The 12,651-nt window shown below is 43.0% G+C and overlaps 1 protein-coding gene across 1 annotated transcript in view; it reads left to right on the top strand.

Moving 5' to 3' along the window:
* LOC146967416 (neurotrypsin-like) overlaps positions 1-12,324 on the top strand; it is a 30,561-nt gene extending 18,237 nt beyond the window's left edge. The window contains exons 7-14 of the mRNA XM_085761465.1: positions 2,824-3,002; positions 3,417-3,558; positions 5,020-5,240; positions 7,282-7,426; positions 8,407-8,685; positions 9,241-9,363; positions 9,905-10,173; positions 11,397-12,324. Of these exons, the coding sequence (XP_085617591.1) occupies positions 2,824-3,002; positions 3,417-3,558; positions 5,020-5,240; positions 7,282-7,426; positions 8,407-8,685; positions 9,241-9,363; positions 9,905-10,173; positions 11,397-11,992 (1,954 nt within the window). The 3' untranslated portion in view covers positions 11,993-12,324. The remainder of the gene's footprint in view (positions 1-2,823; positions 3,003-3,416; positions 3,559-5,019; positions 5,241-7,281; positions 7,427-8,406; positions 8,686-9,240; positions 9,364-9,904; positions 10,174-11,396) is intronic.
* The last annotated feature ends 327 nt before the right edge of the window (positions 12,325-12,651 follow it).

Below are 12,651 nucleotides of genomic sequence, written 5' to 3'. Positions count from 1 at the left end.
CATTTTGAGTAATATAAATGGGACAGGCCTCACAGCTGTAGTATATTTTCACTATAAATTACCGTAAATTCTCCAATAGAAGAGACAGGCATCTGAATGGGACAGGCTTTTATTTAACTTTGAACTAAACTTATGCTCCGCAAAGATGAGAAAATACTGTCAAATCATTCTGTTCTTACTGTTTATAAGAGTGAGAATAGAAGGAAAGATCCACATCTGGAGCACGCGTTGGGTCTGGGCTTCAAAACCCACCGGTCGGACCGGGTCAGATTTTAAAGGGCATTTCCAGTCGTAATCAATGTTTACCGAGATATTAGGTCACCTATGATCAGTTCATTTCATACCATCCATACTCCCAACTACAGCATGTGGACGTTTATATTAGTTTTTGTTCAAGAATCTATCGCTTTTTTCAGTGTTCATTAATGGGCTCCGGACTAGTGGTCGCAAGTAACATCCTTTTGACCATCATTTAAATTTTAAAATTCGCTTTACAATTAAATTAGATGACACATTGTTCCTTGCCGGGTCAGAGAACACAACAGTAGAGGGACTGAAGGCTGCAGCCGCTGAATGTGAGACACAGTGTCTGAGGCCCATTAATGAACATTGAAAAAAACGATAGATTCTTGAACAAAAACGAATATAAACGCCCACACGCTGCAGTTGGGAGTATGGATGGTATGAAATGAACTGATCATAGGTGACCTGATATCTGAGGTAAACATTGATTACGACTGGAAATGCCCTTTAATTTTCAGGCCCATTAAAAACTCTTGCATGAATTAAGCAGCTTAGAAACGGCCCAAACTGGCGATCGTGGGCTTTGGGAGGTTTTGCACATTCACAAGAACTTGAGACCGGTTTTTATTTGCTCAACCCTGGAGCCAGACTCGGCCCAGTACAGGAGACCGGCGTTTTATTTGAGAATTTACGGTAGATAAACAAGAGCCGCCACTCTTTTTAAAAGCCCAATAGTGAATAAAAGCTGAGGTATTTCCTGAATCTCTTGAGTGAGAAATCGTTAGTGAGCTGGAATATTTCGACTTCGAGGCAGACCACTTGGGTGTCGTTGGGTTGATTTAGTGAAAAACCACAGAAGGATCTTAGGGAAACGCTGTCTGAGTCTGTGTTTCCTCCTCATGCACAACCCTGCAGAGGAGGTTTAACATCCCACACGACTCCGAGTGTCAAACAGTGATGAAATCGTAGCTGTGAAGAGTCAGATACACTTCCATGTTGAACACGAGGTTGTATTTCATCTCCTCAAACAGCGGGGGACACCTCACCATCTGCGTTTGTGTCTCTAAATAATAGATGTCTTGATGCTGATGCATTTGGTTCTCACACAGCTGCACACAGGCACCGAGGTATTTTGACAATTGAAGACAAAATGAACCAAAAATGATTTGTGTTTTCCCACCGGGATATTTTCTTTTTGCTACAATACAAGTGTGCCAAACATTTAAACACTTCTCATGCTCTCAACCATCAAAACAACCCCCCCCCCCCTCCCAATGGGCATGTGAAATAAAGTCTCCCACAAATATGATTGTTGACAACAACCATCCATCTACTCACAACGTCCTACTGTATGTGACAGGAGTGACAGCAGCACACAGAGAAAACTTGTCTTTTCTTCCCTCTTTTATTGATTTCTGAGGCTGTTTTCCTCCAAAATGTTGAATTTAAATAATAATAACAAATTGTAGATGTGTAGGGAGTTCAGCTTGCATTGGCCCACAGTGTATATTTTATGTTCCTACTTTGTTTTTATCAAAGCTTTTATTATTTTCAGCCGTAACAACTTCATCTGCACACAGCAGCAGAAGAAATACATGGACACACGAGAACAAAACAAACGTTGCATTTTGGTTATCAATAAATCATCACCACATGAATGCAACAGCATCTTTGCAAGAGCTATTTATTATTTATTTGGATGAGTTTGACTTCTTTTTCTATTAGATATAGTCCTTATTTAGAAACTATATGCATTTTTTTTTTATTGTGGATAGTCGCACAAGTGGGTCAGACTTCAACTTTGGTGATTCCCTGATTTTTCAAGCCTTTTTAGTGAATATTGAAATTGACATCAATGGGATGGATTTCAGATTTTTTAAATTTATACAGTAGTAATGATGAAAGAATGAATTTGATTTCTCAACTTTTCCTCCAGATCTTTTTCATTCAGTCAAAAATGCACCAAATTCCAAATTACTGCACATTTAGCAAATTACTCTTTATTTTATCAATTAGTAGGACTCTATTAGTATTTCAGGATACTGGGTTACGCTTTATAATAAGTACACACTATTAGCATTAGTTAAGCGTTAATAAATACTGAATTCATCATTTATAACACATGAATACTCATTAGTATGTAGTTTATAAATACAATTAGTGCTGAGCAATGATGAGTAAAACATTTTTAACTGTTTATAAACTACATACTAATGAGTATTCATGTGTTATAAATGATGAATTCAGTATTTAATGCTTAACTAATGCTTAATAGTGTACTTATTATAAAGCGTTACCAGATACTGTTGTGGACGGCAGCTCAAGATACCAGTGAGCTGTGATCTGTGCACAGCCGACGACAGTGTGGCTTATTGTCGCCGCCATAAAGGCAGAACAATGTTGTTATGAATCTTTTGATCCTGTAGATCAGCCTGTCACATCTATAAAATCAATATCAGAAATAAGATACGTGTCAAGTGCAGCTTCAAGTGGCTTCAAAAGACACGAAACCTTCTGTGAGAGTGAGTTAATGCTGTGTGTGTGTGTGTTTGTGTGTGTGTTTGTGTGTGTGTGTTGCAGGGGGGTGGCGAAGGCCTGGTCCTGGGCTCACTTCGGTCAGGGCTCGGGTCCGATCCTGCTGGACGCCGTCAAGTGCACAGGAAACGAGCTGTTCCTGGATCAGTGTCCCCACGGGGACTGGGAGCAGCACAACTGTGACCACATGGAGGACGCTGGGGTCTCCTGCAGCCCTTATACAGGTACATCTACTGTACACACACACACACACACACACACACACTATATACTCTGAACCCAGCGGTCGGCTTATAGAGCCGCTATTTATAGCCCCCGAACATCAATAAATGATTACCACATGAAGCAGCAACATCCTCTGTGTGACAGGCAGAAACAGGATTAAAGGCAGTAAAGAAGAAACTTATCTACTGGCATGAAACAGCAGCTACAATTCAGCAAACTAATCTGAGATTAATAATTAATCTGGAAATTAAACATTAAGGTTAATGTTAATGGCAAAGGCAGCATCTGTAACATGTAAAATGTAATCTGTGCCTTGTGGTTGCACCGTCAAGTCAAGTGGATCCGCCTTTAATTACATTTACAGTCCCAGAGGAGTTAATGATGTCGTCGACTCGCGTGACACTGTTTTTCAGATGGCGTGGTGCGGCTGGTGGGAGGAGACAGTCCCTGGGAGGGTCGGGTCGAAGTTTTCCACAACGGGGACTGGGGGACGGTGTGTGACGACCACTGGAACCAGCAGCACGCAGAGGTGGTCTGCAGACAGCTGGGTTACAGGTACGAATACACCGTATGACCCCCAACACCCAGACTCCAGGTCGGTTTCACATTAAAAGTCGTCCTGCAAAAGACGATTTGGATTTGACTCATGGGGGATTAAGGAGAAAATAAACACAGAGGAAGTTTTGTGTTTGGATTAACCGTGGAACAAGGGAGGAAATTAGAAATAAGAGCCTGTCCCATCTTGTTAAAACACACACACCGTGGCAGATTAGCTGAGTCGCTAAACTCTAAGTAAATTTACTTAAAGATTAACCTGGCGGCCGTGGAACATTGTGTCTTCTTCACTGACCTCCGCTGATTTAACTCCAGTCACCTGGCTGCAGTGATGAACGTGTGTCTTCAATGACACTGGGTGGAGTTATAGCTGCAGCTTGAATCCCTGCAGTTTGTGCATCCAAAGATAAACATATGAGCCACAAAATGTTTTATTGTCATTATTATAAGTTTTAATTTATAGTAGTTGATTTAAAAGCAACTGAAATGTACTGTTAATTCAGGCCTTTGGCTGACTGACCTGACGTTGATGTTGATGCTATAGTCATAGCAGTAGGTTTGTTACCTTCAATTGTCGGTGCAAGCTATTTTTAGAACGGCGGAGCAGAGCCGTGAGCTGCTCAGAGCTACGCTACGGAGGCTCATGGGATTTCTTGGTTTCCCTCATCAAACTCATCAAATACACAATCCAACAACTCCACAACGCTCTGGTGGACAAGTTGTGACCTGCACATTCACCACGCTATGAGATAATAACACAACGTTACCAGACAGAGTTGTTTTAGAGGGAAATTCATGTAAAACCGCTGATGCACGTTCCTGTCGGGGGCATTTTTTCAGCAAGCAGTCTCTGTGTTTAGCGTTTTGGAGTTGTTCGATTGTGTATTTGATGAGGGAGCAGCTCGCAGCTCTGCTCCGCCGTTCTATAAATAGCTTGCACCGATAATTAAAGGTAACAAACCTACTCCTAAAACTGGCAATGAGCCAATTTGCCAAAATGGCAAATAAACTACCCCTTTAATGTAAAGCACTTTGTGATTTTATATCTGCGAAAGGTGCTATATAGATAAAGTTTACTTAACTTACTTAAGATACACTGCAGCACATTTATGTCATTACAATCATATTATTTATTGTTAACTGCAGTGATGTCGGTGTAGATATGTAACAAGGAGGTTGCAGAGTTTTGTTTTCTACTTTCTCTTGTCTTCAGTGGACATCTGGGACTGAAAGACAAAGTCTGGATGTTTTGTCTTGTTGCTCTGATTAAAGTCTGGAGCCTGTTTATTTCCCTGGAGCGACTCTGATGTATTGAACATTAACAATTTGGAGTTACAGAGAAAATACACATTAATAACATCGACCTTAGTTTTAATATCATAAAGTCTGAACAACTCGGATTCCCTCGTGTCGTTCTGAGCGTTTTCAACTTGAACTCTTTAACTTCTTCTCCACCCTCAGGGGTCACGCTGAGGTCGTGACAGACGGGACGTTCGGCGAGGGCGTCGGTCTGATCCTCCTGGACGACGTCAACTGCGAGGGATCTGAGACGTCCCTGCTGGACTGTCGCCATGGCATCTGGGGACGGACCGACTGCTCCCACAGCGAGGACGTCGGCGTTCGCTGCCGAGGACGATCCAACCACGAGACCAACGAGGTGCCGGTGATAGCACCTTCGACAGGTAGAAAGAGACGCCTGGTTCAAACTGCTCTGTTATTGTTTGTTTTTTATTTCATTTTTCTAACCTTTATCCATCCAGGATCGTTTCACAGTGTTGCTCTTAACGCTTTGCTCAACATCTGTTTGCACGTTCACACCTCGAAGCCTCTGGTTGTAACAGTTGTAGCTGTTTGTTTTAATTTATTTTTCCTCAAACTGTCGTTCAGTCACAAGCTCTGCTACAACCAGCGCCGCTGCTCCCAGTAAGAACAATAATATGACTCATTTCCTGTCTCAGGATTTAAACATTTAGAGTCATTATCTTTTCAGTAGTATCTTTTTGTCAAGAACTGAAAGTTGAGTAAAATGATTAAAAGGTTAAATCCACATTTAATGAATCATGCACATAATTAGCTCTGTTAAAAAGGTCATAGATTCACCAGTCTTCTGTTTATCTATCAGCAGGAGTAGATAAATACTTAACTATCAGTGAACTTGGAGGGACCTGGTTTGGTCCTGGGGACAGACCCAGATCATTTACTGTGACTTTGAGCATCTGGTGCAGGTTGACTGAAATTGACTTTTTTACTCAGGTTCAATAGAAAGATAGAAAGACAGAAACTGATCCCTTGTGTCAAATCCCTTCAGGAAAGTTTGGTTCCAGTTGCAGCACCATATGATAAAAGAGAAAAGGATACGCAGAAACAAAAAAACACAAACACAATTCTAACAAAAAATAGTGCCAAATATAAATATCAATATGGTCCAGCAAAAAAAACGTAAGTGTGCAAACACACACATACAAATGTAGCAGTAGTTGCATCGTCCCTAAGTGACTTATTAATTAAATGACCAGGAAATGTATAACTAAATAAACAGTGAATCTTGTGTGTGATGTGATGTGATTCTTGTCTCTAATGACATTTTCAGACAGTTTTCAGTGCAGCAATCAGGACGATTTCCTCCACAGCTGAGTGTCTTGTGCGTCAGCAGAGAATAAACTCGACTGCAGCTGTGCGACATTTTAGAGACTTCTTGTTCTCCGGAAAGTAATTACAGTGAAATCAGAGGAAGAAAGGAATCCGACTATTATTTAACTGCACGGTAGATTTTTTTATTTTATTTTGTAGTTTATTTATAGTGCACATCAATAAACATTTCTGTAGATGCACCAGAGTTATTAGCCAACAAGGATATTTTCGTCTGTAGTCTCTGGACGGATGTTACACTGTCATCCTAAAAACACAATATAAGAGAAAGGAGGTTCATGCAAACAATAAAATGAGAAAAAAAATGTTAATAACATACAATACAATACAATAAATCTGTATTATCCACCATGGTGGAAAATTGCCTTTGGCTCACGGTATAAAAGACACAAATTTCATCAGGAACAAAGTTAAAAACACAGTAAAAAAGTTAAGAACACAGTTTAAAACCACAATTAAACAAATAAAATAAATAAATATTGGAAGAAAAATAAGTACAGTAGACAAGAAACATTATGAAGCACTGAACATTCATGCACAGCAAGAACACAGACATAAAAAAACATGCATGGTATACAATGTTGGAGATGTTTGGAGATTCTGCAACTGCGTTTCATTTTTCCACCCAAAGGCCAAGCCGTCCCTGCAGAGGGATCATCTAATGCCAGACTGCATCCATCCATCCGTTCATTCATGCATCTGGCCAGGAAACCAGTTCTGTATCGTTCCCTTATTGTGAAACCACCTGTGTATGAATGAGTGTGTGTGTGTGTATATATGTGTGTGTGTGTGTATCAGTCCATGGTTTAAATGCCACATGTTGACAGCAGAGGGAACAGAGCGTTGTTTACTGTCTCAGCGCTCCAGAGGTCCTGCGCCTCCTGTCGACACACACTCTCCATTAGAATGAGAATAGAGGCTGAGTAAAGACGCGCCGGGCTGCGATGACATTTACCGCTGTCAGCAGACATGAAACTCCGCCTCAGTGTGAGCAGAGAGAAGACCATGTAGATGCACAGACATGAATATCAATGAGAGATGTTGGTTTTTCTTTCCTTTTTTCCCCTCTGTCAGGTCCCCTGGTGCGTCTGGTGGGCGGCAGCAGCAGCAGGAAGGAGGGTCGAGTCGAGGTGTATCTCCATGGAGACTGGGGGAGTATTTGCGACTCGGGCTGGAACGACCTGAACGCAGCCGTCGTGTGCAGACAGCTCGGACACAGGTAAAAAAAATGACGCAGGTTGGTCTGGGGTGTTGATGACGTGTCAGGGTTCCCACTCTTTCCTTGGAATCATTTTCAGACAGACATGTTACTGTATCACACCAAACACTGATACTATATATCCCCCGTCCCATTCATACTTTGGAGAAGTGTTCTTTTCGGCAATTGTACCTTATTTTGTACATTTAACCAGTTTGTTTCTATGTTTATTCCTCTCTCATCCCCAGAAGTCTGATTTAAAGATCTATTGTCTATGGCTCTAACTTATCTATGAAATTATCTCTTACATTTATGACAGATTTATCATAGAACAACACAAACATGTTGTTTTTGTCTTTAAACCAGGCCCACTACAGCTCTCTGCTGCTCCCCTATCTGTCACTCAGCAGAGGAGACATGAAGCCTAGTTTTCTCACTTGTCATTTCTTTGGAAAATAAATCCTTGGTGGGGTCTGAAAAAGTCAAACAGAGCTCTGGTAGCTTATGTCACAATATGATAGATAATTTTCCAGGACATTTGGCTTTTTTTTTCTCATTTTCCATGTGTTTTCCATGACTGGAAAATTGGTCAACCATTTTCCAGGTTCTCCAGGTTTTCGTGCGTGTGCGGATAAAACAAAGATTGCCCAAAACAAGGTTTCAATGATAAACCAACATTTATTATAACAAAATCCGGTTCCTTTGTAAACAAAAGTTCTAATGCAAACCAAAAAAAACTAACTTTTTTCTTATGGTGGCGGACACGACACGAAACGGTACGTCAGACGCAGTCGAAAACGGTTTGCCTTTCGACCAGCAACACCTGGCACTGATTGTCCTTTGTTCAAATAACCCCATCGTGTCCCGTAGTGCATTACGTAAACGGAAGTTTAACAAAATAAAACACAGAATAAATGAAATCTAAGGTTAACGAAAGAAAAAACGAAAAATTCCTTCCTCCCAAAACATCTCTGTGTGTTTTTTTTGTTATTTTTTTCCAGCGGGGGAGCGGTCGCAGCCGGGGGGTTCGGTCAGGGGAAAGGGCCGATCCACCTGGACCGGGTGAGGTGCACGGGGAAGGAGGAGTTCCTGGGAGAGTGTCCGTCGCTGGGTCAGAGCGTCCAGGGCTGCAGGCGCAGGGAGGACGCGGGCGTGCGGTGCGACGTGGCGCCGCAGGAGTCGACGGTTCAGGTGAAACCTCAGGAGCTGAGCTGCGGGCGGAGGAAGCTGGTGGAGGAGGACGACAAGAGGAGGGAGCAGGGAGAGGAGAACATGCTCAGGTAACGACGAGGACGGAGTGAGGCTGAGACTCAAATAACACAACAATACAGAATCCAATCAAACACACAGCAATGATTTATGGTTTATTTGAATTAAATCAAATGTATTTACCACCCACTGCATTATTTATGTGCCTCCTCTTCGTTCCCATTAAGTACAATGCACGCAGATGAACCACAGGGATCTGCACCATAGAGATCTTCAAACTAGACTTTCATTCATCTTAGTTGTTTTTGTATTTTAGTGGTAACACAAAAAATGCAGTTAAATGTGTGTAGTAGACATGTTGAATCAAGGTCAAAGTCACGTTTATTTATACGTATAGCACCTTATAAACAACCTAGGTTGACCAAGGTGCTTTACATAGAATAAATAGCAATAAAATACTATGATACATTTAAAAATAAATACAATTTCAACAAAAAACAGAGATAAATACAAAACCATTCAGCACACAAAACAAGGTTTCAGTTCCCTGAGTGGGTTTTAACTCAGCTTTGATCCATCACTGTGCACAACCATCATCGGATTTTGATCGACTCTCTCTCTCTCAGGACCACGTGGCCGTGGCAGGTGTCGGTGTGGCTGCAGTCCCAAGAAAAAGACGGCGGTCCTCTCTGCAGCGGCACCTTGATCAGCCCCTGCTGGGCCCTGACCTCCGCTCACTGCGTCAGCAGGTAAAGCTAACGCCGAGCCATGAATCGGTTTCTACACTTTAAAGGAGACATGTTACGCCCCTTTTCCACAACTTAAAATAGTTCCCAGGTGTATAAAGACATATACTGTATGTGACGTGCTTCATTCAAAATACCCCAAAGATTTTTTTTTTCATCCGCTCAACACAGCCTTGTTCAATACGGCTGGTTTCAGTGCCTGTCCCTTTAAATGCAAACAAGCCACTGCTCACTCCACCTCACCCCCTCTACTGGTACCAGTTCTCCCAGGTAGGGGCGGTATTATGCAAATTCGAAAACTAATGACATCATTGGATGACAACTGAGGGAACAGCTCGTAAAACCACATGGATTTCAACACAGATTACAGTTTTTTTGTCAATTTTCACACTTTGGGGGCCAGAAACCAAGACAAACACCCAGATACATGTTAAAGAGCCTTCAAGAAGTGATATTTCCATAATATGTCTCCTTTAAGGTGGCTAACACCTGTAAATCCACCTTAAATGTGTTCCTTCACTCTCTCTATCTCTCTGTTCTCCAGGTTTGGTAGCGATGCGTCCAGGTACGTGGTGCGTGTCGGGGGGTCGGAGCAGACCCTCGTCCCGGAGCAGGTGGTCGTTCACAGGAAGTACAAGGGGCAGAGCGGAGGTCACGACCTGGCTTTGCTGAAGCTGCCCAGCACCAAGGGTCACTGCCTGACCTTTGACCCCAACACTAACGCAGCATGCCTTCCTGCCGCAGACACAGCTTCGGGAGGAATCGTGCCATCCTCTTGTGTTGTCATGGTTACTACTGGCTGGACGGGACCAGGTATGTGTGGGGGTTTTTTCTTCTTCCCTCTGGAGTATTTTTCATACCAACATCACAACGTATCTAAAAATATGTGTCAGATGCAGCAGCGGTGCAGCGAAGGATTTGCACCAGATTTCATCAGATCCACTTTATAAATAAATATTGAGCCTTTGATATCAATAACGAATAAACAATAATAAATAATAAATGGAAGATTTTGAACTTGTGACAGGTTTCTGCTGCCTAAATCCTGATATGACAATCAGGAGAAATTAAAATGTATATAGAGACAGTGTGTTATTGTAGCTGAGAAAAGCAGGAAATCTTCACATGTAAGACAGAGTTGTTTTCAAGGTAAATTCATGCAAAACCGCTGATGCACGTTTCAGTCAGGGACAGTTTTTCATCAAGCAGTCTCTGCATTTACCTCTACAACAACTCTGTCTGGTAACGTTGTGTTATTATCTCATAGCGTGGTGAATGTGCAGGTCACAACTTGTCCACCAGAGAGTTGTGGAGTTGTTGGATTGTGTATTTGATGAGTGTGATGAGGGAAACCAAGAAATCCCATGAGCCTCCATAGCGTAGCTCTGAGCAGCTCACGGCTCTGCTCCACCGTTCTAAAAATAGCTTGGACCAACCATTACTGGTAATGAACCTACTCTTAAAACTGTAGGGATTATGGCAATGGACCAATTTTCCAAAATGTTGAACTATCCCTTTAAATGTAAGCCATAATCATTACAATTTAAAAAAAATTAAGACATGAAAGGTTTCATTCTCTGTGTAATTAATCTATATAATGTATTAGTTTGACTTTTTAAATTGAATTACTGACATAAATAAACATTTCCATGATAATTCTAGTTTATTGAGATGCAGGTAAAAACGTTCATGTTCCTCAGAGTTTCATACACTCGATTAGATACAGACACTAGAGAGCAGAGAGGAAACGAGGGAGATGAGGACGATACAGAGATCCATGTTTGAGTTCATCGTCTAAACCTCTAAACTCTGGTGCTGTGATGAGTTTCTGGTTTCTCCTGCAGCGCCCCCGTGTGGTTTAAAGTGAAAAAGCATCAACAGCCTCTGATTCATCTTCCTTCATCAGTGTGACTCTGGATATTAATTAATTAAATATATGTTGGCATGCCGCTGATTAATTAGATTAATGATTACCAGAATTGTTAATGAACTAATTAATTGATCACTTCTGTGATGTCGCCTCTCTTCTCTCCCAGACTCCGTCCTTGCGTCCTGGGTCCCTCTGATGTCGTCATGGCAATGCAAGAAGCGCTACGGCGACAGCTTCTCCAGCCACGGCACGCTGTGCGCAGGCAGCCCTCCGGACACCAGCCTCCTCCACGGCGACGGTTGTCAGGGCAACTCCGGCGGCGGGCTGGTGTGTCAGAGGGAGTCGGGCCGATGGGTCGTGACGGGGGTCGTCGCCGGGGGTTACAGCTGCTCCGACCCCGCCTCCCCCGCGCTCTACACGCGAGTCAGCCGCTTCAGGAGCTGGATCGACGAGGTCACCGACACACACGAGCAGCGTCCCGACGAGGCGGCGGCGGCGGCGGCGGCGCCACGGGAAGATCTGACGCACAACGACCTGATGCACACACGCGGCGGCGGCGGCGAGGGCAAAGATAAATACTTCCACACACACGGCTCCACGCTCAAACACACACACGAGCAGCAGCAACAACAACAACAACAACAACAACAACAAGAGACGAATGAAATCGGCGAGATTAAACTGAAACACACGCACGCTCGTCACTCACACACCGCACACCACGCGGGGGAGTCAGACACACACACACGAATCCTGGTCTGATCGAGGCCGCGCCATTGGCTAACCATCTGTGCCATGTGACCGCCTGAGGAGGAAGAGGAGGAGGAGGAGGAGGAGGAGGAGGAAGAGGAGGAGGGTTAAAGAAAGACGAAACTTAACTTTGAAAGCAAAAAGAAAAGAAAGATGCTCTTTAGCTTAAGTCAGTTACAAAAAAACAAAAAAAAAACGGAAAAAAAAAGCGGACGTCTCTGTGCTCATTTCAAAACTGAACTCGGTGTTGTGAATCCCAAGTGTTTACGGTTGCTAAGCGTCAGACGAGCAAGTGTGGGCAGCAGCAGACCCCTCCCATACTGGCAGTGTGGGTGTGTGGGTGACGATGATGATGATGATTGTGTGTGTGTGTGTGTGTGTGTGTGTGGTGAAGCTGCAGCCACGACAACGACTGATGGGGTCGACCACCGTGTCGTCGAGCCCCCCCCGGGGGAGATTTATGGGGGCGTGCTGATGATCACTGATACTGAAAATCAACAAAAAACACACAAAAAAAACAACAACAAAAATCAGCATGGCATGTTTTTTAAAGGACAATACCGTAAAAGCATCTAAAAAACATCCGGGCGGACATTTTCGAAGACGGTCACACAGGAAAATCTATGCTAAAAATTCACCTATTGATTGATTAATGATTAATGTGTCTGCTG

This window comes from Trachurus japonicus, chromosome 19, assembly GCF_045865225.1.
Source record: "Trachurus japonicus isolate A0001 chromosome 19, Traja_1.0".
NCBI lineage: Eukaryota > Metazoa > Chordata > Actinopteri > Carangiformes > Carangidae > Trachurus > Trachurus japonicus.
Note: the sequence above shows the minus strand (reverse complement) of the source record. Positions and strands in the feature narration are given on the sequence as shown.